At 49.2% G+C, this 19,529-nt stretch overlaps 10 protein-coding genes across 10 annotated transcripts; 5 read left to right on the top strand and 5 right to left on the bottom strand.

The window, feature by feature from the left end:
• Positions 1-52: 52 nt before the first annotated feature.
• On the top strand, positions 53-3,350 carry COCSADRAFT_31065 (uncharacterized protein; the record flags this gene model as incomplete). Its single annotated transcript, XM_007707006.1, has 7 exons — positions 53-64; positions 186-235; positions 420-716; positions 759-1,292; positions 1,427-1,979; positions 2,106-2,507; positions 2,553-3,350. 7 exons carry the CDS (start codon positions 53-55, stop codon positions 3,348-3,350), a joined length of 2,646 nt encoding a protein of 881 aa, XP_007705196.1.
• A 230-nt stretch (positions 3,351-3,580) lies between these two features.
• On the bottom strand, positions 3,581-4,231 carry COCSADRAFT_185441 (uncharacterized protein; the record flags this gene model as incomplete). The annotated part of the gene is made up of 2 exons (XM_007707184.1): positions 3,801-4,231; positions 3,581-3,725 (listed from the first exon to the last, which is right to left on the bottom strand). The coding sequence occupies exons 1-2, from the start codon at positions 4,034-4,036 to the stop codon at positions 3,581-3,583; spliced, it is 381 nt and encodes a 126-aa protein (XP_007705374.1). The 5' UTR covers positions 4,037-4,231.
• A 321-nt stretch (positions 4,232-4,552) lies between these two features.
• COCSADRAFT_176147 (uncharacterized protein) lies at positions 4,553-4,977 on the top strand (the record flags this gene model as incomplete). Its single annotated transcript, XM_007707183.1, has 2 exons — positions 4,553-4,599; positions 4,659-4,977. The coding sequence occupies 2 exons, from the start codon at positions 4,553-4,555 to the stop codon at positions 4,975-4,977; spliced, it is 366 nt and encodes a 121-aa protein (XP_007705373.1).
• A 45-nt stretch (positions 4,978-5,022) lies between these two features.
• On the bottom strand, positions 5,023-7,762 carry COCSADRAFT_261563 (uncharacterized protein). The gene is made up of 2 exons (XM_007707182.1): positions 7,426-7,762; positions 5,023-7,376 (listed from the first exon to the last, which is right to left on the bottom strand). Exon 2 carries the CDS (start codon positions 7,349-7,351, stop codon positions 5,375-5,377), a length of 1,977 nt encoding a protein of 658 aa, XP_007705372.1. The 5' UTR covers positions 7,352-7,376; positions 7,426-7,762; the 3' UTR covers positions 5,023-5,374.
• Positions 7,763-8,085: 323 nt separating this feature from the next.
• COCSADRAFT_153609 (uncharacterized protein) lies at positions 8,086-9,916 on the top strand. Its single transcript, XM_007707181.1, has 3 exons — positions 8,086-8,254; positions 8,326-8,626; positions 8,673-9,916. The coding sequence occupies exons 1-3, from the start codon at positions 8,214-8,216 to the stop codon at positions 9,663-9,665; spliced, it is 1,335 nt and encodes a 444-aa protein (XP_007705371.1). The 5' UTR covers positions 8,086-8,213; the 3' UTR covers positions 9,666-9,916.
• An 874-nt stretch (positions 9,917-10,790) lies between these two features.
• COCSADRAFT_194329 (carbohydrate esterase family 5 protein) lies at positions 10,791-11,713 on the bottom strand (the record flags this gene model as incomplete). Its single annotated transcript, XM_007707180.1, has 4 exons — positions 11,518-11,713; positions 11,346-11,455; positions 10,972-11,265; positions 10,791-10,904 (listed from the first exon to the last, which is right to left on the bottom strand). The coding sequence occupies exons 1-4, from the start codon at positions 11,684-11,686 to the stop codon at positions 10,791-10,793; spliced, it is 687 nt and encodes a 228-aa protein (XP_007705370.1). The 5' UTR covers positions 11,687-11,713.
• Positions 11,714-13,461: 1,748 nt separating this feature from the next.
• Positions 13,462-14,320, top strand: COCSADRAFT_102858 (carbohydrate esterase family 5 protein; the record flags this gene model as incomplete). Its single annotated transcript, XM_007707179.1, has 3 exons — positions 13,462-13,674; positions 13,758-13,966; positions 14,023-14,320. The coding sequence occupies 3 exons, from the start codon at positions 13,462-13,464 to the stop codon at positions 14,318-14,320; spliced, it is 720 nt and encodes a 239-aa protein (XP_007705369.1).
• A 76-nt stretch (positions 14,321-14,396) lies between these two features.
• Positions 14,397-16,483, bottom strand: COCSADRAFT_128560 (uncharacterized protein). The gene is made up of 3 exons (XM_007707178.1): positions 16,278-16,483; positions 15,492-16,229; positions 14,397-15,423 (listed from the first exon to the last, which is right to left on the bottom strand). Exons 1-3 carry the CDS (start codon positions 16,472-16,474, stop codon positions 14,742-14,744), a joined length of 1,617 nt encoding a protein of 538 aa, XP_007705368.1. The 5' UTR covers positions 16,475-16,483; the 3' UTR covers positions 14,397-14,741.
• Positions 16,484-16,785: 302 nt separating this feature from the next.
• On the bottom strand, positions 16,786-17,722 carry COCSADRAFT_41461 (uncharacterized protein). Its single transcript, XM_007707043.1, has 2 exons — positions 17,518-17,722; positions 16,786-17,463 (listed from the first exon to the last, which is right to left on the bottom strand). Exons 1-2 carry the CDS (start codon positions 17,696-17,698, stop codon positions 16,862-16,864), a joined length of 783 nt encoding a protein of 260 aa, XP_007705233.1. The 5' UTR covers positions 17,699-17,722; the 3' UTR covers positions 16,786-16,861.
• Positions 17,723-18,236: 514 nt separating this feature from the next.
• On the top strand, positions 18,237-19,391 carry COCSADRAFT_41460 (uncharacterized protein). The gene has a single exon (XM_007707042.1). It carries the CDS (start codon positions 18,342-18,344, stop codon positions 19,185-19,187), a length of 846 nt encoding a protein of 281 aa, XP_007705232.1. The 5' UTR covers positions 18,237-18,341; the 3' UTR covers positions 19,188-19,391.
• The last annotated feature ends 138 nt before the right edge of the window (positions 19,392-19,529 follow it).

The raw sequence follows: 19,529 nt of genomic DNA, 5'->3' as shown, positions 1-19,529 counted from the left end.
AGCCCTGGCGTTTCGAGATGATACCTATGGTGATTCTCCAAGGAACCAGATCATGTCGTGCGTAGTGAGTGAAGCAAGTTTGAGGCTATGCTTCCCCCGTGCCGCTTACTAGATAGCATTTCTCCATAATTTGTTCAGTTTGGATGTGTAGACTGTCTACTCATGATGCTATGGCAATAATACAGATCGTTGAAACTACCCCATTTCAGCAGAGCGATCACAACTACACCGTTGAGTAAGTTTTTTCTCAATCAAAATGGACATGCAGCCACGCTAGTGCTAACCCTGTCAGTATTGTTGCAATACATAGTCTCCAAGAAGACGAACATCAAACTTTGGACAGATCCAATATCTAAAGGCTTGTGGCTTAGGGATCTCTTACCGAAAAGGGTACATGGTTTCTGAGCATTGCTCTACAGCTACAAAGCTGAAACTTTCACATCCCCGGGCATTAGTTTCGCGAACAACACACTCGCTTGCGCCAATAATCTAGTAGCCGAGCTGTATGCAGATCGCCAACTTTGCAATGCCTTTGACCGACCTATCATCTTCATCTGTCACGGGTTTGGAGGACTTCTAACAAAACGGGCCCTGGCATTTTCTAGTTCACGAGAGGGTAAATTTGTCGAGCATCTGCAGTCCATATACACTTTTACATATGAGATCATATTCTTGGGAACTCCTCAAAATGGTTTCAATGACGAAGCCTTGCTACTGTAAAGCGGCCAATCGCTGGGGCCAAGCCACTTGACTCTCAGCATACGAAAGGGATCAGAAATGCTGAAGGAGATCGATGACCAATTCGCGCCATTAATGAAAAGCTTCTCAATTTACAACTTCTGGGAAGAACTCAAAATGAACGGTGGATCCAGAATGGCCTTTATCATTGATGCGGATTCAGCTGCTCCGCTGGCATGGGATAACGTTAAAAAGTACAGCATCACAGCAACACATTCCGCATTGGCCAAATTCGCCAGCACCTATGACCGCAGGTTCCAGCCAATTCTTGAGGCATTATCTCGTTACATACGAGAAGCACCCAAATTGATCGCATCGAGGTGGAAAGTGAATGTGCAACTCATAGATCAGAAACGGCAGCACCCAGTCGAAGAATTGCTACGTCCTCAGGGCCAATTATCCCAAATAGATACAACTATTCCCAAATTCAATGAATGGTGCTTTATTCCGCGAAAACTGAGCCCGTGTTTCACTGGTAGACAGAAATACGTCAGGAATGTAAAGAATATGATAGGCACCATCAGACAGAATAAGAGTTACACTCCGCCAGATGTGTTAGTAATTTATGACTTAGGCGGTTCAGGCAAGACTTAGTTCTACCGAAGGTATGCAGTGGAAGACAAGCATAGGTACGTCGGCCTATAAGATACCTCGTAGTCTATAAAATATGCTGAATATCGGCCACCAGATACTGGGCAATATTATGGGTTGGTGCTAGTAGTCAGGGAAATGTTGAGTCAAGATTTGCTTCCATTGGCGCCCAATTAGGACGAAGATCAACGATGACTTCGGCCATCCATTGGCTATCACACTGCAAAAGACCATGGCTTCTAATAATGGACAATGCAGATGACTTGAAGATGGATATCTCCGCTTGTTATCCAAGTGAAGGTAACGGACATGTCATTGTAACCACCCGCAACCCCAATGCCATCGAGTATACTACTACTGGGCATCTCCATTTTCAAGGTCTGGAACCTGAAGAAGCCATAAGTCTGCTCCTCAAAGCCGCTTCTTCTGATCCAAAACAACGATCCCAGCCCGTGGGTTCTAAGAAACGGGATCTCGCAAAGGGAACTGCAATAGAGTTGGGTTGTTTGCCCCTCGCAATTGCTCATTCTGGTGCAACGATTCGCCGGAACATTTACACTTTGAAACGCTATCTGAAGTATTACCTATTGCAACGCAAGTCTGCACTGAGTCACTCACGGTCGAAAAGCGTGGAAGAAATTAACACCATTGTAACATAGGAAATTCCTTTCCAAAAGATTGCAACCCGAGAATCTATTGAGCACAAGGATGCCGTGGACTTGATGCATACTTTCACCTTTATGTATCATGAGACCATACTGGAGCGAATTTTCTAGAAATCATGGGAGGACTTTCAATGTACAAAAGGTACAGCCACTCACCACCCAGACATCTTACAGCCAATCTGGAATGAAGGGGTACAAACGCGATTTCGACGAGCAATCAGCGTCTTGTGTGATCATTCAATCATCGAGTATGACAAGGGCCTATGTACCATGCACCCGGTAGTTCACAACTGGGCAAGAGATAGGCCCAGCAGTCTAGAACAAATACGGTGGTTGAGATGTAAAATGACAATCCTAGCTCACTGTATCTCACAAAGCTTGGAAGCTTCTGGAAGGCAATTCCGAGCACTGCTTCTGCCGCACATTCGTTGGTGTCTGCAATTACACAGCTCGGAGCAACTGCACAAAACCGAGACGTTAGAAAGTGCATCGCAAATGGAGAGATTTGCTTGGGTGTATGCTGAACAAGGGTAATGGAAGTCTGCACGTCGCTTACAGGAGAGTGTGATTCGGATCCGGCAAGGGCTGCTGGGAAAACACCATGTCGACACGATCCACGCCCAGCGCAGCTACGGGCTCACTCTGTGGAATCTCTTTGAAATCAGAACCACTCTTGATGTCCAGAAATGCATCCTGAATGCATTGCACTGGAGCCGCCCGCACATTCGGGACTGGACAACTTGGCCAACATGGAAACCAATCCACGTACCATACTGCCTCGCTCTAAACGACATCACGCTCACCCTATGGCTAGCTGGGAAGAGGCACATGTCCCGGGTGACTGGTGAGCGAGCAGTTGACGGATTAACAAAGCACCTTGGGCCCAAAGATCCCCAAACTCTCAGCGCCATGTTCAATCCCGCTCGAACCTACTTCCACCTCGGTGAAGAACACGCATACACCCTCTGGTCCATAAACGGCCTCTCAAAAGTCCACTCTGCACTAGGACAACCGGAAAAAGCTGTAAGCACCTTAGAAGCCATTCTCCCCGTCATGAAAAGGATACTAGGCGAATCTCACGTCGGCACCGCAATGACGCAGTCGAATCTCGGCAAAGCGTACTTCGAGTCTGGACGATGGAAAGACGCTGAAACCCTGGTTCGCCAGTTACTCGCGACGATACCGTCGCAGCACCCCGGCTGGATTCACAACATGTACGGCTACGCGCGTGTCAAGTTCAAGATTGGAAGATGGGGGAGGCGGAGAAGTGCTGTCTTGAAATTCTGGAGCAGGCGGCAAGGGAACGGGATTTTGAGAGGGGTAGACTGGAGGTGGCGGATACGGCGCGGTTGTTGATGGCGGTTTATCTTGTCCAAGGGAGGGAGGAGGAGGTTGGGGCTGTAAGGAAAAGGTTTCCTTAGGTGGAGTTTAGGATAGAAGATGAGGATTGAGTTGATCTTTATGCTGTGTGGTGAGTATCAAGCCAAGACACTACCAATCGAGTCATTCCATTAACTCTTTCATTTCTCTGCCATATCTCAACAGCATATACCCCCACATATCTCATCTCCCATACCCAACCCAACTCAAGCACCTCGTCCACCCCTCTCATCCTGCATCCCAATCGCCGGATCCGGCGCCTCAGGAAACTCCTTCTTGGCCGTCTCCATCCCTCCCGCCGAATCCTTGCGCTCAGTTGCATGTCCACCTTTGCCCTCCTTGTGCGCGCTGCTGTATTGCATTAGCCATTTCTTTGTTCTCTTTCTCTCCCCCATCTCAACCAGCTACAAATGTTTTAAAACTCACTCCATGCCAGCCTTTGCATTGCTCTCTTGCACATTATGTGTATCGCCTTGCCGGACCTTGTCCTGGACTGCATGCGGTTTATCGCTGTCGTAGAGGTCCGTTTTGGTTTTTGAGTTCGTGCTTAGGTCGTTGGGGTACTGGGCTACGCGGTTGGAGGCTGAGAGGGTGAAAGGACGGACGGAGGGAGCATGTAGGCGGAGACGCGTGGGGGATTTGATGATGGTGGTGCGAAACATTTTGAGAGATAGTTGCTTGAGGTTCTAATTGATCAAACGCAATTGTTATTGTTCGTTGGAATTATATGCAATTGATTCAATTCTTGGAAAGTGGAAATGAGGATAAGTCAAGGAAAGCATGGAGAGAAAAGAAGAGGAAAGTCAAAGGTATGCGACTTCACTAGCGAATGAGCCATGACGCATTACTATGGTGCGCGTTGGACAATGATGATGTATGACGCTTTCGAATCAGGTACCAATGCTCCTGCGCCTCATCGGCGCTAAGCCGTTTACAGCCGACGGAACCACTTGTGCCCCTCCCCCACAATTTGGACGTTTGAGCCTCACAGCGCAAAACATGGGCGGACGTTTTCCGCGCCTTCTTCTACGCCCTCATACCTTTTCACCAGCCCTGCATAACGTGTTTCTTTCTAAGAAAGAGTCTGTAACATCTGCCTGACACAGAATCGCTTCTGTACCATATTTTCCCCGCCATTGCAAAAAAGAACAGCGTACAATCACACCTCCCCGCCAACCATGTCATCCTCCAAAGACTGGAAACAAGAAGATTTCCCTTGTACCCTGTATATTCTGCCCTCCCCTCCCCCCTAAATACCCTCACTAACCCTCCTTTCCTCCACAGAACCCTCCACATCCCCTTCCCAACCGCGCACCTCGCCCAAACCGCCCAACTCTCCCTCTCCGTCGACACCGAACTCTCGCCGCTCGTACGCCGCGCCTTCACACTCACCACACCCGCAGGCTCAACCGAGCAATCCGTACTGCAAGTCGACTACGCGGCGACCACGAACCGCATGCTGCGCGTTGCCGTAAACGGGTTTGTAGAAAGCGCCAGTGTGGTGGTTGGGGTTATGAAGGAGTTGGATACGGATGTTGTGCATGAACCAACGAAGGAAGAGCTTGAGGGTGTGCAGGGGTTGGATGTGAGTAAGGTTGGTTGAAGTGGGGTGATAAGGCACAGTGTTGTTCGATATAGAAGGATATATTCAAGAGGACGATAAGTCAAGATTCCATTATTTGGGTGCAAGACAAGCAGAGAAGAAGGAGCAAGTGTAAAGCATGGATTGAGAGTGGGTATACGTACTCCGAGGTGTGGTGGAGTGCTAACAATATGACTTAGCACCTCCTTCACTCGCAATAGGAAAGAGGAAGCCCAAACTCCGGAGTATATCCCCAACGCGTTGTTGGAAGCGAGATACGCGTCTTGTTTCGAGAAATTCAGATACCCCCCAAACGCCATGTTAAGGCTTCAGAGACTATCATGTAATTAGCTTCATATGATGATTTCCAGTCTGAATCTTGACACCAACAAATCACTAGCATTGGCCCAACAACTTTCTAAACCTCCACTTTCTTCAACGGTGGTTCTTCACCGCTGCCTTCCTCTCCTTCATCTTCCAGCTTCCTCTTAGTGGCCGGCTTCGCACCCATCAACCCTGTCATGTCTGCCGTTGGTATCGTCGGGCGCATATTGGGAGCCTGTGATGGGGGAGCCCCAGGTGGCATTGGTGGGTGCACGCCGCCATCTCTGATTTCGAAGCCATCGACCTTTTTCAGCTTCCACTCTACTTTGATCTTGTGTCTCACTAACTCGCCCGTTGTGCGCGCATCCTCGTAGCTGTCGTGACCAGCGGCGCCCGCTTGCTGGATCTCTTCACCAAGGTACTCCTTGGCTAGTTTGCGCAAGCCGAAGCGGAAGGGTAGGCCCTGGCGGGTTGGATAGAGGAGCACTGTGTCGATGATGAAGGGGTGTATGAGGCGAATGGTGTTGAGATCGTTTTCAAGCGCGTGTCCTACAATAGGAGTGTCTGGAGAGACGTGTGAGAGGAAGAGATCTCGCGCTGCATAAGGCGAGTCGATGATACGGAGGTCTTTGCGTACTGGCTGAGGGTTTGCCGGATCATATTCCTTCGCATTGACAAACTGATCTCGCGTAATGCCAGAGAAGCGCGTGTTGAAGTCCAGTATTTGGCCCAGTGGACGGACGAGGACGTCGATGAGTGGCTTGTGTTGTGGCCATGATATGACGGTAAGACGAAGCAACTCTAAGCCATTGGTGGTGTAGCCCATTTCGCAATCAAAGCATACAGCCGAAGTCTTGGGAACCTTGTTGTTTGCCGGTGTCTGAATGAATGGCATGACTAGAGACAGCCGTTTTGTGTCTTTAACGTTGAAGACATGAGTTTCATGCGTACTACAGCCTGGTGATCCTACCTCCGCGCTACAACATGACAGTCTCTTCACTTCTGTGGCGTCGTTGGACTTTTTGGGGTATATGATTCTGCCCCAATGGTACTTACATTCCCCACCAGTCGTCAGCGCGCCTTGTTCGTTGCGGTCTGGAAACACTTGAAAGCGGGTTTTGCAGCGGTCGCATTCTTCCCACCCAGCCGCTGACTCGAGAGCCAAACGTGTCTCGTTCACTTCGGCATCACTCGGTAACTGAGTGACATAACCATATGCATCCAATCCTTTTTGCTCGCACTTGAGTGTGCGGAGAAAAGCGATTTCTTCTTCCGAATTCAAGCCTGTATCGACCCTCTTAAGCGGCGCTTTCTTGGGCGGCTCACCATTCTCCAAAGCTATGGCTGCTCGCCTCTCCTTGACCCACTCCTCCGGTGTCATGCCCTTGAGCTTTACTAGCCGCTGTTTCAGTATATTCTCGTAAACAGACGGGTTTGTTATGGCGATCTTTTCTTCCTCATCAACTGCCAGTTTGTTTAACTGATTTGGACTGAGGTGCAGCGCCTTTATTTCTGGTTTGGTGGCTTTGAGAAGTCTGTCATTTTGCGGTTTCATATGCGTGTGTAGTGCCTTTAGGAGCGTAATTCTCCTAGCATAGGTCGACGGCTCTTTTTTGAGTTTACGGGGCATCAAAGCGACTGGCGCGTCGGAATTAACAATTGACTTGGCTGCTGTAGCCTTAGATGGAGGCGGTGATATTGTCCGGGTGGCAGATGGCGGCAGTTCAGTGGGTGCTGTCGCCTTGGCAGGTAATCTCGACACCAGAGTCTGCGCTGGTTCTGGTTCTTTGTTTGTCGGTGGCACCTTGCTCTTGGACATGGTTGGGTTGACCGAAGCGCTAGGGCCTAGTTGCCTCGGTGCAGGAGCGGCTCCAGGTGCATTTTCATTAAGCTGTGAGTGTTTTGCAACCGTCTGAGGGCCATATACGGTTACTACCGGGGAGGGGGAGGGCGACCTGTCAGGTGAACTAGCAGCATCATGACCGAAAATGCAGTGAGGAAGTGCGCAGGAGGCACCTGAGGGACATGATATCTTGGCGAAGCTTCTGTACGCTGGGACCGAAGGCCACATTGTTATTGGGGTTGTGAATTAATGGCTTCACTGTGAGTATGCATGTAAGCAGGCCCAGATGGTGCTCGACGTACCGAGCTGGGTTGGTTGAGCTTCAGTCAAGGGCGCGGGTGAGATGCGCTCAGAGGTTGATTGGTTCTGAAGCAGGAGAAGCGGTACTGGTACTCTATCCAACCCATCCACGGAGGCAATACAAAGTAAACAAAAGACGAAGCACGCTAAGGCGCAGTGCACAGTTGACAAGTGAGTGCAGGCTGCGCAGGGCCAGAGGCAGCCTTTCGGCTTAGCAGAGCAACGTTCACTGTGTCGATGGGTCCATTGGTATTTGCAACAAGACGACCAAAGCATGCAGTCGTTGTGAATGAATAGTTAGGTCCACTTGGGAATGACGCCGAAGCCAATCACACGGTGAAGGTAAGAGACGAGTTCAGTTTACTTCGTCCAGGCACGCGTTGTTGCAAGCGTATGCTGGTCCGAGCGCGATGCATGCAGGGTCCACACACGCGTGGGCGGACTTTGGAGCGGCGATCCGTCTCGGATTCCGTCACGACGCCGTGATCTGAACAATCTCAAACTTGACTTCTCCCTCAGCCATCCTGTGCCCAATCTCCCTATTACTGTCGACATTGGTGTTGTGACTCGGACGGTTTGTCGCGCATCTTTGCCAACCTATATCCCTTAACTCCGTTTGTGGCTTGAGGCGGTGCGCGCATCGGACACGACTGCGCCTTTCACGGACGATATCTGGACGTGGGGGTGCCGTACATATACTAATACTAGACTTCTCACTGCCATCTGCCTGTCAACAACCTTCGCCACACTCACCAGGTCTACCTTTACCACCGCCACTACGCCCACCACCATGTCTGAGAAGCCAGACCACCTCTGTGTCCTGGTCCATGGGTACGTCACCACAACAAAATCGCCGCCTAAATTCACATTCAGGAAAAAGCAATCGCGCTGACCACGACCAGCCTTTGGGGTAACCCCGACCATTTGAAATATGTCAGCACTACTCTGAGCGAGAGGTTTCGCAGTGAGAAACTCCACGTCCTTGTTGCGGCGCGTAACTCGGGCAGCTTCACCTACGACGGCATAGATACGGGTGGCGAGCGCGTTGCCCAAGAAATCGAGGGAAAGCTCGAGGAGTTAGCTGAGAGTGGACACAACATCACCAAGATCAGTATCATAGGATACTCATTAGGAGGTCTCATTTCCCGTTATGCTATCGGATTGCTCTATCGGAGGGGCATCTTTGATAAGATACGGCCGATAGTACGTTCCTCAGCCCAATTCTGGTACCACATGTTAATCCTAATAGAACTTTACCACCTTTGCGACTCCCCATCTCGGCGTTCGAACACCCCTCAAAGGCTACCATAGTCACTTGTGGAATGTCCTGGGCGCGCGCACACTCTCTATGAGCGGAAGACAACTCTTTGGTGTGGATAAATTCAGAGACACTGGCCGACCACTTCTAGCCGTCCTCGCAGACTCAGAAAGCATCTTCATCCAGGGACTGGCTCAATTCAAGCACCGAAGTTTATACGCCAATGTCGTCAACGATCAAACAGTGACATACTACACTGCCGGCATCTCGTCAACCGACCCTTTCGTAGATCTAAACAAGGTCAAAATAAACTACATCGACGACTACGACGACGTCATTGTCGATCGAGAACACCCAGTCTCGCCAAGAGAGCCCGAGGAACCACGAGCATTCGCACAACGCCTAGCAGAAGGTACAAAGACGGTGATCGGGCGTGCATCCATTGTAGCGCTCCTCTCAGTCTTGGTCCCTATCGGTGTGGCTGTTTTTCTAATCAATTCCGCCTTTCAATCAGTTCGCAGCCAACAACGTATACGACTTCACCAAGAAGGCCGATCGGGTATCGACTACACGCACTATCGCATACCACTGATGATCAATGCAGTACGGCGAGAGGCTGAGAGCATATATGGCAACGCCAATCACGCACAGAGCCAGGAATACCTAAGCAATGGCTCCGAAGAGGCCGCGTCTTCAACACAGCAAAAGACTCTAGGAGAAGCGCACAAAACTGGGTCTGATACCGGAGTCGATTCTATCGAAGCACAAAAAGAGGAGGCCAATCTGAAGTTCCCGACCCTTGCACTTACACCAGAGCAATTCAAAATGATCGAAGCGCTAGACAACGTTGGTTTCAAGAAGCATCCAGTTCACATCCACAACCACCGGCACTCGCACGCCGCTATCGTTGTTCGCATGAACAAGGCGGCCTTCAACGAAGGTAAAATCGTAATTCAGCACTGGCTCGACAATTTCGAGCTTTAATGTCCTTCCAGCATCTTTCAATTCGCAGTGATCGAGGCTACATCCCAGTTTTTCCAGCGTGGCGCATGGCGAACCTTAGACGTGTACTAATACTTTACGGCCGTACACCAGCAAACTAGTCGAGCGATTGATACCCTTGAGCATCATGTACAGAGTACACAACTGGAGGAACCATGTCTTTGCATCCTTGCATATTTGCTTTAATAGAAATCTAGAAATTAATACCATACACAAATTCCCCAAAATGTCTTTATTTAATCTCACAACCGCAGTCAATATTCCCCCAATCCCATATCTCCACTCTTCACCAATAGAAACAGCAATCATTCAATCGACAAAACTATCGGGTACACCGGCATCAACCGCCCCCTACGTACCCCAACCACTAACAGCATCTACCGCCGCACCCACATAAATATCATCTGCACATCTACGCACCCTCGATCCAACCCCCCAGTCCCCATCGCAATCCTTCATGCCCCCGATTGCGATCGCCGCTCCGTACATATCCGTACCAGGGGGGAAGCGGATGCATACTACCAGCCAAGACCAGGCAAGCAACGTCTTACCCGCCAAGTCTTCCCCCCTCATGTGGCGCCACTCTTTTACCGAAACGCACGTTTGGGGTAGAGAGTGCGTGCCGCGTGGGAGCCAGCGTAGCCGAGTGGCGTAATTTTGCTCATGTACCGGTCAAGGGTTTATGTTGAACCGGGGGGTAGGGGTGTTTAGAGTGAGCATGGTCAGTTAGTATGAATTTTTTTGGATGGGCGTTGTGGTCACATGTGGGAGGGATGATGCGGTACAAGGGTGGACGCTGCATAGTGGGCTTAGTGGGGTTTAGTGGGATATGTAGTGGACGACGATGCAGATGAGTAGAGGACAGGGGTTATGGTAATGTGGCTGTAACGGTGGCTTTTGGGTGCCTGGAACGCCTTAATACGAGGTTTTTGTGAGATTTGAGGGAATAAAGGGAGAGGGGGTGCAGCCTGCTGCGTTTTCGGCATGTGGGGGTGAAGAATGGAGATTCTACTGGGATTGTGGAGTTGAATGGGTTTGGATAGTATGTACATTGGTTTGTTTATCCGTTCAGATATTTACAAGTGGCCTACTGCTGACTTTTTTCTACTAGAGGCGTGGTGACCCTTGGAATGCTCTGACGATGAAAGCCACAGCGGGGTCCATCAGTTTCGGGAGGACATAGGTTAGATGGTAGTACTGGCAAGATCCCGAATCGCAGACCTGTGTTGAGTCATTAGTACATTTCCGTCCCACTTCTGCGCCACACATGAAGCTGATAAATACTTACAGGGTCACCCTTTGCACAAACCTGCAGCACCTTTGACCGCAAACCAATCGGGAACTTGTCTCCCAAGGCGCCCAACCTCTGCTGAGGATCACCAAACATGACGACTGCCTTGATCCGCGGGAACAAAGACACTGGAAGCTTTTCTGCGGCCCGATGCATAATGCTTGCTCCCTGTGAATAACCAACTAGAGCAAAGGTCTGATTGGGACATGCGGCAGACTGTGTAGTTAGACGCTTGACAATGTCGTCTGTGCCTTGTCTGCCACCAGTTATGATCTGCGAACTTGCTGGGTACTATCAGGGAGGCACAGTACGCGTTAGCTCTTGTCTATCTCTAGGGAATCTTCTTATTCTATTCCTATGGATAGACGTACCTGAACTGGATATCCCTGGACGCCAGCCAGTTGTGCAGAGACATTGCTTACGATGGGGTCACCGACGATGACACCGAACTTGGGGAAACTGGGCTCGCTGGTGCCACGAGCTGGATTTGACGCATCAGTCTCTTGAAAGAGGAAACCCCTTATTACTGTGCTTCAGACTTACCAACGAGAATCTCAAACGCAGAACATCCCTTGGGAATGTCGCCTGGTACGATGGGCACAGGCTGTCCGATTTCAACGTCGTTGGGAGGAATCGCAGGACAGGTTTCCTGAGCAGAGGAAATGGCGATCAAGGCGAACGCCAGGAGAGGGGTGACTGACATGCAACGCATAGTGCTGTACAGTTCTTGCTTTGCTTTATGCTTTTTTGTTGCTAAACTATGCTGCTGTGTGTTCTTCTAACATGAAGCGAACAAACCCTCCCCCTTATAACTTCACACACACTGTCTCCAAAAGCAACCCATACTCTCTTCCATCATGATACTGCAAGGTCTGCACGGAGATTTGGAGGGACACTGCAACTGAAGCAGACCTCGGCATCTTTGCTGCAGAACAAGCAAGGATGTTCTGATGGTGGTAGTGTATCGATCATCTGGATCAAGCCACCACCCTTAGCTTCTACGGAAGATTAATCTAATTTCCTCGATTGCAGCCGAGGTATGCGCATAGCATAGTATAGAACCAGAGGGGTATATGAGATATGCCGACTGTTTCATGCCGGCTCCACATCGGGATCTCGATGTTTTGCTTTTTACATGGGCTGTCCCATGTCATCGGTTTTGCTGGGTTTAAATGAGATCTGCATGACAGGCTGGTTGCAGATGCCTCAAGTACATCCGCGTATAATACCTGGACTATGCTGTGATGGTACTAGTAGACAAAAACAGGTTACTACTGTGAAATTGTGGGGTGACTACGCCACATGCACACAAATGTAAAGGACCAACGCAAGTAGGTGGTCAGCCCTACCTGTGGATGGAGGGGGAAAGAGGGGAGGAAAAGTAACTAAACCCACGCTCTTCCCATGCGAGATACGCGCTATTCTCCGACTCAAGCCGACTTTCCTTCGTCTCGATCATTTCACAAATAAAAATAACCAATCTGCCAATCGGGTTTCTTACGTGACAAGGTGCTGCTACTGGTGATGGTGTCCAGTTACTTTCCTTTCCCCCTGGTCCATACTCACCAGTTGCAGCCGTCCCCAATCGATCTCACTCATCCTTCCAGGCACCCACAATATACAGATAGGCAAAAGTCACGTTGCTTACATCTCATCCTCCACCAAAGTGCATAATGTATACGGTACCCCGCCTTTTGCCCTGCAGCATGCAGCCACTCTAATTGCCCCTAGGGCTTCGACCGGTAGCAGTAGAGCCAAGTGACACCACTTAGTACTCAGGGTTCCAGCATGCCGCTCCATCACACGACCTAGTACATTACAAACTCAACTCTGTACCGAGGCGACTTTTTTCAAAAATCGCTGCTATTGGTGTTTACACGGTTTCAGGGCCCCGAGTCTTCCTTTTACCTAGGCATCTAAACACCCAAGAATCGTCTGATGTGTATGCAGACTATTCCCCCACTTTGCTTTCAAAACTCTAATACATGGCCCTTACTCCATTGAGAGTACGTACCACGTGTCTTGGTATAATATGCAACGGGGCTTGGCTTGCTTCAACGTACAGCTAGGGGTTGTACCTTTGGGCACTCATTGGACAGTGAACCTGGAGCAGAACCATTTGCTCTCTTCGAATGCCTCGGCTCAGAAGGAAAAGTAGTCGGCGATTTGGTCTTTGTCAACGTGTAGCAAAGGGTGTGTCTTAGCACAGACACCATCTTGCAACCGCGGGGGCCAAAATCCGTTGCTGCAGCGTTCGGCAATTGACGATAGGAGGATTCAGGAATTGGGCCGGGGATGGACACCTCTAGTATCTGAAGTAGGTATAAAGATAACTGTGATTCCACGATTTTTTTAAACAGCAAGCAAGCAAGCATCGCCTCCTATCATTCACTCACTATCCCTCCCAGACTTCCAACAATTCGCTTCTCCACCATCTTCTTCTTCATCAGAAAGTTCCCCAGCTCTCTCACTCCAAAAACAGTCAAGATGATGAACTTCTTCACCATCCTCGCTCTGGCCATTGCCGCCTCTGCAACCCCAATTGCGATTCCAGAAACTGGCGATGCAGTCATTGCTACCCGTCAGATCGTCACTGACCGCACGAGCTTGACCGAGAACGAATTCTCCTCCTTGATTGGCGGTGGATGCAAGGAAGTTATCTTCGTGTGGGCCCGTGGATCCACCGAGGCCGGCAACATGGTAAGTGGATACTTGAAGAAAAAGCCCCCAAAAAGCAAGATCGTATGCATTCCTTCTAGATTCTGACTTGGAAAACTTTCTAGGGCTCCATCATTGGCCAGCCCCTCGGTGACGAGCTCCGCCGCGAATACGGCAGAAACCTCGCCATTGAAGGTGTCGACTACGCTGCTCTGCTGTCCACCAACTACCTCCCCGGCGGCACCGATCTCGTTTCTGAGCTGCAGATGCGCGGTATCCTCGAGGACATCAACCGCAAGTGTCCTTCTGCTGTCATTGTTTGTGGTGGATACTCGTACGTCCTCACTCATCCTTATATCTCTCTTTTCTCAATGCTAACCAATGGAACAGTCAAGGTGCAGCTGTCAACCACCGTGCCATTGAGGACCTCTCCGCCGCTGTCAAGAACCAAATTGCTGGTGTCGTCACCTTTGGCGATACCCAGGCCCGCCGTGACAACCAGCAGATCCCCAACTTCCCCAAGAACAAGCTCAAGATCTTCTGCGGTGGTGCTATCCGTGACACTGTCTGTGACGGTAACCTTGCTGCGGCTGTCTTGCTTCCTCATCTTAGCTATGGCAGTAATGCGGCAGAGGCTGGACGCTTCTTGATCGGAAAGATCAACGCTGTCCGTGGTGCAAAGGCTTAGAGTTTCTGACTCGAGTTTACTTCTGGAAGATGGGGAGGGATTGGGGAAATTGATCGGAAGAGTGATGCAGGACATCCGGAAGAGTGAGGATGGGAGATGGAGGATAGTAGGCGGCATTGTATATATTTTGCTCGGCAGTGTAACTGTTAGGTTACATCTGATTGTATATAAAGACGAGTGGAAATGTAAATGGAGGGTTTTCTTAAATTTTGTCCCAAATGCACTAAGAGGTGAAGCGATATATTTTCAGACATGATATCGATAGCTATCAAAGGGTCCCAGAGCTCTATATCAAACTCATATGGACAGTTGTTGCCAAAACTGCGAGGCCTAGAGATAGTAAAGTCAAATCTCAGCCTGCTGATCAGTACACGACCATATTGACTAGCTGATTCCGCTATGCCTATAGAAATACGGCATCTTACAGCGTCCGGTTCGACTTTCGCTTCCGTATGCGGACAGCTACTGGTTGCAGCGGCATCACAGAACCGAAAGCCTTGTCGGACATGGTCGGCATGACTGCATCTGTAAATTCTGGATCGCACAGTTGAATCTCCCACTCATTCAACAAGACAATCAAAGTCGCTGTCTGAATGGTTTGTGCGTATTCACTGCCCAGTCCGACGTTTTGGTGGCCTCTAAAAGCGGGAGCTAGTAAATCAAGACCCTCCAAGCTGAACTCGCCCGATTCGAAACCGCCCCTTTTCTTTGGCTTATCAGGGATGAGAAATCTGCCTCCCCAGAACTCTTCCAGTGGTCTCTCGACGGTACGCGGTCGCGCTTTGGCCCATGATTTGTTATCCAGTGCAATGTCGTGTGAAAACGCAATTGGTGACCTTCCTTTGGGGAGTATATACTCTCTGTCCAAGAGAATATCATGGGCTTTGGCGGGATATATCATATACTGTGCCATTCGTAAACGGCTAGTCTCATGATACAGAGACTTGACAAGAGGTGAGGCTGCGATTTCCGTAACACCATAAGTTCTAGGCTTTTGTGAAGGATTCTTGGAAACAATGTCGTTCATTTGATTGGCCAGTTGCGGATTGCGCAACACTTCGATCAAGGACCAGATTGTTGATGGAACGAGTTTCCCGTTTGCACTGCATGGTAGGTCAGCATATATATTCTCGTTCCTCACAAGCACGGTCATCCCCTAATGCATACGCACCAATGGATGATCTTTAGCAATTCCACTGCTCGCGATTCTTCCGATGTAAACTCTGACAAAAGACTGGTGAGTTCTTGAATAAATGGTGATCCTCTATGATCATTCCAATCTGAATTTTCGGTACCAGCATTTGCAGTGTTGCTGCCGCTTTGGTTTGCCCTGAGCCATTTCTCAATGCCTTCGAGTAACGCATCGCGAGGCTGTTCATATGCAGTCGCTCCCAATAACCATGTCATTCCAGGTATATAGCTTTCCAGTGCCTGTTCAAACGTCCAATAGTCTTTCACAAATTTTGGATATAGCCGGAAGATCGTCGGTCCAAACAATGTCTCTACCAAGCATCTTGTGATGACTTGGTGAAAGAAGGACCAAAAGTCTTCTATCTGTGTCCACGTGCCGACCTGGAACATTTTGTCGTCCATATTGCTTGAGAGCTTTGAAGCATAACGCTCGCCTATAGTAGCCATTGATTCGCCAGTCAAGTGTTTTCGAATTGGTGTCGTGAATGCATTGTTGACTTTTTCATTGTACTTTGCAGGATCGGAAAACTCTGCTGGGATGCTGGCTTGACGTTTGGGCACCTTGAAGACACCCTCTAATTCGTGTCTTACGACGAAAATTTGCTCTGATGGCTTTGATGCTTCTATGACTACTTTGATATGCTTAGGGTCCCGGAGGACCACAAAAGTCTGCAAGCCTGCCTTAACAGTGAATGGGGCGAAGCTACCAAACTCCTTGCTATTTCACATCAGTGACCGTTGCCCAAAATTCAAGGGGATATCTTACAATAATCTAGCAAAGAACTTCTGTGGCCCTTCCGCGGCTATGCTAAAAGTATGGAACACGCCAGGGACCAAGTACGGGATTGTGGGCGGCCTTTTTTCCGTTGCATCATTCTTTGCACTTTGGAAGAAGAATGCAGTAGTGAGGTAATATGTCAGGGCCGGGAGGACTATTGCCCCCACGGCGATGAGGAGAAGCATGGCTAGTGTTGTAGGAGATCGAATGAGGTGTAGTTGTGGTGTTAAACTCGGAGTTGACCCTAGCGCAAGCTAACTGCTGGTCTCGTGCTGGGATTGGCTGCCACCGCCTAAACCAATTGCAGCTTCAATCATCATTTACAAGGGTTTATATTCACTAGATGCCAGTTGACATGTCCCGGGAACTGCAATGCTGTTACCTTCAAGCATCTTTTAAGGTATTCAATGGGCTATCGAGCATTCATATCGCCAAACATCAGTTCATGGACACATCTTACTAAGCTTGGGTGTGAATGCAAAGGAAAATACTGTAAGCATTCTATTTGATGCAAATGGGGTATCATATCCAAACGCCAGTATCTATATACTTCCCACGAAGACTTGAGGGTTCTACCAACTTGCCAAAACCTTGTCCACCTTTGCTTGACCGTGATTGCCGAGTTCCTCCATATCGACATCCTCGTCATCTTCCGCAGTTGAAGGCACCTGTACGTTTCCAAACTTCTCTTCGACTCTTGCTGCAACACGTATGGCCAATGTCCTTGTTTTTGCCAGCTCAGGGGCCAGCGGTGCTTCCTTCCATGCCAGATTCGGCTGTATGTTTTCCTTCGGCTTACGATAGGGTTCTAGCAACGACAGCAGTGTGCGATATGTGTTGAGCTTGTTTTGTAGTGTCTGACGTTGAGCAGATAGCTCCTGCAAGCGTGAGACAGAAGAAAGGTATTCGTCTTGCGTTACTTGGTCGTTGCTGTCACGGGCATGCCATGTCGCAGGCAGTTTCGCAATATTTTCGTCAAGAGTGAGATCAGCATTTTGGTACAGTGTGTTTGCATCATCTTCGTGAAGATCAGAAGCCGTTTGATCGTCCTCTTGGTCTTCGTCAACAGGCTGCGCGCCCGAGTCCCAATACAACGTGTCTATTTGCTCAACGACATGCTCGATCATTTGGCGACTGTAAACTGTCCGCGAGTGTCTCTTTAGGTCACGGTTGACTGGGTACTGGTTTAGTTTTGATCATTAGCCCCGGGTATGGAATTGGAAATTACCTTTATCAAGCACTCCTTTCATCACACTCAGCTCGATACCGCCATCTTGCGCAAGTGTTCGCAGTCGTTCCGATGGCGGTATTCCACGCGACAAGATGTGTTTCCTAGTCTGGAGGAAATGTTGCTTCTGCTCAACAATGGTAGCTTGTTTTGAGCCAGGTATCGGAACACGTTGACTCATTATAAATGCAAAGGACGGTGTACTATCGAGGGATTGGAATGGGTGCATCGATTGCGGGGAGGCACTGAGAGCGCGACGCGTTAAAATCAGGCTTTACCTAATTAGGACTAGTATAGAATGTGCATTCTACAACAGATGAGAAATTCAGAAATATAACTGTGGTTGCAACCAGATACATGGAATTTATCTCGACACGTTCAAGTTGGGAGTCTGAGATATAAAGCCTACAAAGTACATCATCTGCCGCTACACTGCGAAGTCAGGCAATAGCAATAGATACATTACTGGTAAGTTGCTTGACCCAAGCAGCCTTAGGCACAAATTAGCATGTGACTTCTTCTTCTTCTTAAACACATAGTATATACGTATAATTTTCCTCTTGAACCCTTCGTAATCACTTAATCTCCCTGAACACGGCTACAGGAGTATCTGACAACGAGTTCAAACAGGTGGCCTGTGCATAATTTAGTTGCAGCTACTATGGGTATGGGTGCGTGCGGGGGGAGAACGTCACGACTTTCTGTGTTCCGCGTTGTGTCAACCACAGCAACGTGACAAGACCGAAACTTGGTACACTTTTTGATAACAGGCCGACCGCAAAGCTCTGTTTAAAACGCGCAATAACTACAAAAAGATAGATATAATGCTACGCCAGCAAATGAACGAGGTAGACCTTTTGATACTGGGGGCTGGGTGGACTTCGACGTTCTTGATTCCGCAATTGAGCGATACCGACATTACGTACGCGGCCACCACCACCTCGGGAAGAGATGCTACGATACCTTTCAAATTCGAACCCGAATCTGGAGATGCAGAGCCGTATAAGCGACTTCCAGCTGCCAAAACGGTCGTCATTACCTTTCCGTTAGTGGGTCACGGTCAATCAAAGAGCCTCGTCGGACTCTACCGCTCCGTTCACGGCGCGAGGAACAACTGGATTCAACTCGGCTCAACTGGAATCTACAACAAGGTACCTGACGATTGGAGTGATGAAGATGCGCATTACAACAAGGAAGACAAGCGAGCTGTTGCAGAGGACGAACTGCGCTCACTCCATGGCTGTGTGTTGTGTCTTGCGGGTCTTTATGGAGGGGAGCGTGTTCCCGCGAGGTGGTTGCCACGTATCGTCAAATCCAAGGACGATATCAAAAAACGGGGCGCTGTGCACTTCATCCACGGCGAAGACGTCGCACAAGCCATAATTGCGACGCACCAGAAATTCTCGCCTGGCAAACGCTGGATTGTTTCCGATCTACGCGTCTACGATTGGTACGACCTCATCATGAGCTTCAGCTCTATGACTGAATCATCCATGTCACAGGAAGAGAAAGAGACGCAGCAGCAGTATGCGAAGTGGGTCGGCGAACTTATGCAGGAGGAGGATATTCGTGCACTACCAAGGGACGTGAGCTCGTTGGGACGGAAGCTGGATTCAAGACGCTTCTGGGCCTATCACGGGCTGTTGCCTCGCCATAGACGTCTGGCATAGAGTCATATCTGATGACGTATTGGAGAGTAGCGATAAATGCCTCACTGGCTTAACATGTAGGCGATAGACATGTTAAGAAATTAGATGAAAGCTGATAGCTTGTCTGTCACCTATCAAAAGTAGAGTAAATAATATCTTGTGGTTGCGTAGACATGCCCGTTCCATATAAAAAGATAGATCCCCTTTCGATATGAAAAGCCAGATTTCCTTCCCATAGATAAAGACAGGTTCCCTTCCCATATATAGAGCTGGATTCTCTTCCCACTCGGAGTTTCTCTTCATCTCTCATAACATCACTACTTGAAGCCAATACTTCCACATCACTCATATTTTCTTCACCAA

Source organism: Bipolaris sorokiniana, assembly GCF_000338995.1.
Source record: "Bipolaris sorokiniana ND90Pr unplaced genomic scaffold COCSAscaffold_18, whole genome shotgun sequence".
In the NCBI taxonomy this organism is placed as follows: domain Eukaryota; kingdom Fungi; phylum Ascomycota; class Dothideomycetes; order Pleosporales; family Pleosporaceae; genus Bipolaris; species Bipolaris sorokiniana.
This window is presented reverse-complemented; position numbering and strand designations above follow the sequence as displayed.